A 6,222-nucleotide genomic window follows, 5' to 3' on the forward strand; every position below is an offset into this window, starting at 1 on the left:
TGAACAATAATACATTAACTTAGACATTCTTGCACATTAACACGTTCAGTTAGTGCTGAAAGCTCAATCATTTCTATATACATCACATTTGCGAACAGCCAGTAGTTCAATAAGACCAAACAGAGGTAATCAAACTCATTTGTTGTGACATCACAACCACTTTAGAAAATAATCAGGTTTGGCATTTGATTTTTCAGCAGCAAACTCATTAACTCCTACAACTTATAAACACACTACTGAAAAGCAATATTTTTATTTCTCTGAGGGAGGAAAAAAGCTGGCTTAAGCAGAAGTAAATATATATATAAAAAAAAATGTTCAAAATGGAAGCGCTTAAGCTTGACCTCCATAGTTAAAGGTACAGGCCTTCCGGGGTCCCTTCCTGTTTCTTGTACAGCACGTTTTCTTTAGACTTTTTGAAGTCCTCATTCGTCACTTTCATCCTCCGTTCTCTAAGGGCCATGAGCCCTGCCTCTGTACAAATAGCCTGTGGGGGGGGGAAAAATATATATATATATATATATATTACTCTCTGTTCACATGTTAGAGACTTCACACTGTTTTCTGATCAACATCCTTGCCTGTTTATATGTTAGTCACAAAAAAATCCATCATAATAACAATCTGTAGTTCTTTAGGCATGACACATGGTGGCAGTAATGGTCCTAAGGCTGTAGAGCAGTTTGCATTTACAGGTTTTTAGCATGTTACACCTGAACAAATTTGCAGCTCTGAAACAGTTCTCTTAGGAAAGGTTTCTTAGGCAGAAATTCTACAGCTTCGATTTTAAGGTCTATTTTCGAGGTTATATATGACATCAGAAATTCACCTTTATGTCAGCGCCCGAAAGGTCATCTTTAGCCAGTATGAGATCATCCAGAGTTACATCATCTGCTAAAGTCATTCTGCTGGTGTGGATCTGGAAAATCCTGCGCTTGGTCTTTTCATCTGGCAGTGGGAACTCTATTTTGCGATCAATTCTCCCTGAAGAAACAACCTTTAATCTTAGTAAAGCATCACACATCATTTTTCTTCTCTGAATGCTTATAGAACCGAGCTAATTTAGCTAATCCAGGACAATAACCATACATACATACATACATACATCTTTTAAGCTTTTCCATTTCAGGGTCGCGGTGAGGGCAATAACCAACGGAATGCAATGGATACCAAGTAGCAGATTTAGCTCAGTAATGTTACCTGGGCGAATGAGGGCAGGGTCGAGGGTCTCTATCCTGTTTGTAGCCATAATGACCTTAACGTCACCACGGGAATCAAATCCATCCAGCTGGTTCAAGAGTTCCAGCATTGTCCTCTGGATCTCTCTCTCTCCACCAGAGTTTGAGTCATACCTATAAAGGGAACACAAGAAAATACCTATATAATCAGATTTGCATGACTGGCAAAATTAAAATAATAAAAAATAGGATTAATTTGAAATCTCAAATACCTTCTCCATAAAATTACCAAACCATCTGAATCATATTGATTCAGTCAGATTGCTAGCTGATGTAGTTATATCTGAATAGTTGATCATAACTGCAGAACAATTTCCATTTAAGACCTGACAATCTTGAACTAAAGATGCATATCAGGAAATACATTAAATACACTGAAAAACTTGTATTTATACTTGATTAATTAAATATTTCTACACATCAACTTAAAATGCTTTACTCTGAGTCATGTTTGTAAAAAGAAAAATATCAGTAAAAGAAGAAACAAAGAAATTAATTACTTTGGGCTTTCTATTAACAGCATCCAACACTCAGTCACGTTGCTTGGCCATACCACTAACTGCCATGGTGTCATTTTTGTGAGTCACAGCCTATTGCGGTTACAAATTCTTGTCAAGGAAACATAAAGCCAGATGCAAGTGCCTTTGTGTGCTCACTAGCATTTTTTTTAAAAGCCATAACAGAAAAGGGATGGTGTTTACAAGAAACAACCAATATGCACTATATTAATGAAACACAAATTTGAATAGTTCAAGATTTAAAAATGTTTTAAGTTCTAGGTGAGCTTATATCTAACAGGCAGAATTAAATCAATTACAGAAAATTATGTAAAGTGTTAATTTATGAATATATTAATTTCTATTCTGAAACTGGAGAATAAAACACCTATATGACAAGAAAACTCTTACTTCAACTTTACCTCTTTGTTCCTATAGCATCAATCTCATCAATGAAGACTATGGAAGGAGCGTGTTCCTCTGCTACCCTAAAGAGCTCTCTGACCAGTTTGGGGCCATCACCCAAGTATTTCTGTATCAGCTCAGATCCCACCACCCTCAGGAATGTGGCAGACGTCTGATTGGCCACAGCCTTAGCCAGCAAGGTCTTTCCTGTACAGAAAAATACCCAAAAATAACACCCAACACATAGTTATGCACAAGTTGATTTTTAATGTTTTTCTTCACAAAGCATTATAACTGACCTGTTCCTGGTGGGCCATATAGAATGACTCCCTTAGGAGGTTTTATTCCCATCTCCTCATAATACTCTGGATGTGTTAAAGGCAGTTCAACAGACTCCTATTAAAACAAATTAATAAATAATACTATTATGATATTTAAGACACAAAAAGAAAATCTAAATAACACAGGCAATAAACATTTCTACTACCTTGATCTCTTGAATCTGGTTGTCCAGGCCTCCAATATCAGCATATGTCTCCTGAGGGGCTTTTTCCACTTTCATTACAGTCACCAGAGGATCTGTATCATCCATCAGCACACCAATAACTGCATGTACCTGCGCAGAATCAGTATTCAATTATCTCTACAACAATTAATCTACTGTGAACTGTTTACCTGTAGATTTAGCACAAAACTTAATTTACTTGTAAAGACTTAGCACATCAACTACTATCAACTGATGAACCAAAACGAGCTTACATTATGAAGGCAGAAACCTTGTAAAATATCTAGGAAAATTCTGGTACCTTGTGGTTTAATAAAACAGAACAGCCTGGTTCCAGAAGGTCTTTATCCACAAAGGACAAGATGCTAACATAGTGCTCTGAGCCAACTGATGTAGAGACTATTGCATGGTTGTCGTCAATGATTTCTTCAAGGGTTCCTACTGACATGGGTGTCCCTCTCAGGTCATCAACTTTGGACCTCTCTTCCTTTAGAACACAAAATATTGGTCGGAAATGAGAAGGAATAATTTACTTCTACAGCAGCCATTTACCCAAGTTTACTTAAGAGAAACAGGAAATGCAGGAAGATTAAAATTAACCAATGAAAGGAAACTAGGGATCTATTTGAATTCCACTGTGATTTCACCGAGTAGCATATTCATAAAAGCCCAGTACCTCCTGTTTCTCCTCCAGGGGCTTCATCTGTTCTTGGTTTCTGATGAACTCCTCTTCCATCAAAAGATAATCCTTGATCCTCTCCTGCTTCAGCAGCTTTAGTCGGCACTGTGTGTGTGGCGTGACTACAAACAAAAACAAAAAAATATCATGGTTTATTAGTTGTCAGTGTGACTTATAATTATACAGCTCGGAGGAATAGTAGAAGTTTACTATACCCAAAGGCAGCTTGCTAGCAGCATCCGGCCCCTTCGTCTTCCTTTTTTTCTTTCCAACTCTAGTGGGGATTGGAGGTTCATACTTCTTTTTCTTATCCTGTTAAAGACCAGGATTATTAAGTCTTTTGTCAGCTAAGCAATATGCTTTTCTAAAGATAATGTAGATATCTGAACTTAAAAACACCAAGTATAAGAAAATACAAATACATGCACTCACTTTATCATCTTTCTTTCCCCCTCCAGGGCCATGTCCTCCACTCTGATTTTGACCCTGTCCAAACAAATAGTTCTAATTAGTGATATTACTAATAACACATTATCCATCTTAGAGTAAGAACAAAGTAGTATAATATTATGGTCACAGGTATTATTTTAATACAGACACTAAACAGAAACTTAGAGCCCTTAAACTAAATGTGAGGTATGCACTAATAGTATTATAGCTGAGCAAAAGCACTGGATTTAAACAAAATTCAGGAGTAGTTAAAATTGCATTTTTAACATAAGTAACATAAGGGGTAACATAAGGCTGGGATTGTGAAAAGTTTCTCTTCTGAAATATTTTGAACATAAATTCCCAAGTGTCTTGCTTTGTAGCAAAGTCCACAGCTCAGTATTTTTGGCCCAATGATAAAAAAAATGGGATTAAAAAATAAATAAATTAGTAAAGTGTCTATAAATACTTTAAAAGTCATTTAGGAAAAGTTATTGTATGTTTCACATTTGCCCCATTCTAGTACTCTAAGCACATTCAGACCAAATTAATTTGAACAAACATTTGTGTTTTATATTTTAAATGCCTTAAATCAATTTCATGGGATGTAATATTGGGATGATTCATATATTCACATGTGTAAAATTATTTTACAACTTAGTAAATGGCTTCAGCGGTTCTTCAGAACTCAGTACTCAAGAGAAACCAAAATATGTGAGTAATAACAAATAAAAATGTAAGGAGACAAACATTAGCTGTATGAGACAGAGGCACTTCTCTGTCAGTACGCCGTTAAATACCGTCAGTAATGCTAACGTTAGAAACTAATTTGAAAGCCGAGCTTACTCAGAACAAATTAGCACATCAATTCAGATAGAATTAAGTTATTCCTATAACCGAAAATGGGCTAGAAATGTTCCAGTCTGTTGCGAAAAAAAAAATCTAAAAATAAATAAATAAATAAATAAAATTAAATTAAGCCTGTTATTATGAGAAAACTGCAGCACGCTAATGCTAACCAATGTCAAGTCTAAATTATTACTGAAAAAACACACCAGAACGACATCCTACTAAAATAAGTATTCATTTAATAAAGCCAAACCGCATAAATTGTGTTTGAACAAATTCCCACATTAAAGCTAAACAGCCTGAATTTAGAGTACATAAAAGTGCTGGCTCACCATTGTCGTTTGTTTGCTGCTGATTCTACTCGGCTTTATTCAGAGCTGTGGTTCTTTAGCGCCCCTCACTGGAGTGGAGACACATTTTACACAGCAGTTTCAGGTTTTAAGACTGTGTTTTTGTGACACTGCCCCCTAATGATACAGTAGGCGACTGTACCATTTTTAGGACCGACTGCAATTTTAGGATCGCAAATCTAGGACCCTATAAACATTAGCGATATGAACCTAACTTATAACTTATTCCGCCTATATACTATGTTATCTAACTTTATAGCTGTTTTAAAAGCTTGTTCCGCCCAATACTACTTTATCTAACTTCCAATAATTTAGTTTGAAAGGCCTACTGCCCCCAATATGCTATATAACTGCTTATATTTTATTTTTAAGAGCTTATTCAACTCAAATACGCAATATAACTGCTTACAGTTTAGTTTTAAGTTGCTTATAGTTTATTGCAAAGGCTTATTTCACTCTCATATAACTTTATGAAATTGCTTAGTTTAGTTTTTAAGGCTTATTCTGTTCAGATATGACCTTGTCTGGAATGCAATGAGTTGCAGCAGGCTGTGTAATTGTGTAAAATAATGGCAGATCTGTAACCACTTATCCAGTTCAGGGTTGTGGTGGGTCCAGAGCTTACCTGGAATCATTGGGTGCAAGGAGGAATACACCCTGGAGGGGTTGCCAGTCCTTCACAGGGCAACCGGAACACCCGGAGTAAACCCACGTGGAGAACACACCAAACTCCTCACAGACAGTCACCAGGAGCGAGACTGGAACCCACAACCTCCAGGCCCCTGGAGCTGTGTGACTGCGACACTACCTGCTGCGCCATTGTGCTGCCGTGCTGCCCTTCCCTATTCATTATTCCCTATATTATTCACTATAAAGTGCACTATTATAGAAAACAGAATTCAGCAGGGTAGTGATTTTTTTCTGACACTAGCTTATGTGGGTTATTACCAAACAACACAGCGGATTGTGGGTAATTTGATATCTGTTAGTGTAAAGGGGGTTCGTGTACTTTTCGTTAATTGGTTTTCCGTTTCTAATACTGCAATAGAAAAATGGAGAAAGACCCATTTCCCTGTTTTGCATGTTATCAACAGAACCAGAGAATGTAGATTTTATTTGTCTTTTGTTTTATTCTTTTCTTCTAACGCATCAAAACTATTAGAATATTAGAATCGGGTATATTCACTATAAATTGATATTTTGTTTCTTCATACCTAACAGGAAGGTAACAAAGCTACATATCACATTAACGTCACCATTCTACTGCGGT

The 6,222-nt window shown here is 36.5% G+C and overlaps 1 protein-coding gene across 1 annotated transcript; it reads right to left on the reverse strand.

Moving 5' to 3' along the window:
* Nucleotides 1-12: 12 nt before the first annotated feature.
* Nucleotides 13-5,020, reverse strand: psmc1a (proteasome 26S subunit, ATPase 1a). The gene is made up of 11 exons (XM_066669636.1): nucleotides 4,935-5,020; nucleotides 3,757-3,810; nucleotides 3,540-3,636; nucleotides 3,322-3,446; nucleotides 2,947-3,132; nucleotides 2,628-2,756; nucleotides 2,440-2,536; nucleotides 2,158-2,347; nucleotides 1,201-1,352; nucleotides 830-984; nucleotides 13-487 (listed from the first exon to the last, which is right to left on the reverse strand). The coding sequence occupies exons 1-11, from the start codon at nucleotides 4,935-4,937 to the stop codon at nucleotides 353-355; spliced, it is 1,323 nt and encodes a 440-aa protein (XP_066525733.1). The 5' UTR covers nucleotides 4,938-5,020; the 3' UTR covers nucleotides 13-352.
* Nucleotides 5,021-6,222: the final 1,202 nt, after the last annotated feature.

This window comes from Hoplias malabaricus, chromosome 1, assembly GCF_029633855.1.
Source record: "Hoplias malabaricus isolate fHopMal1 chromosome 1, fHopMal1.hap1, whole genome shotgun sequence".
NCBI classification, from domain to species: Eukaryota; Metazoa; Chordata; class Actinopteri; order Characiformes; family Erythrinidae; genus Hoplias; species Hoplias malabaricus.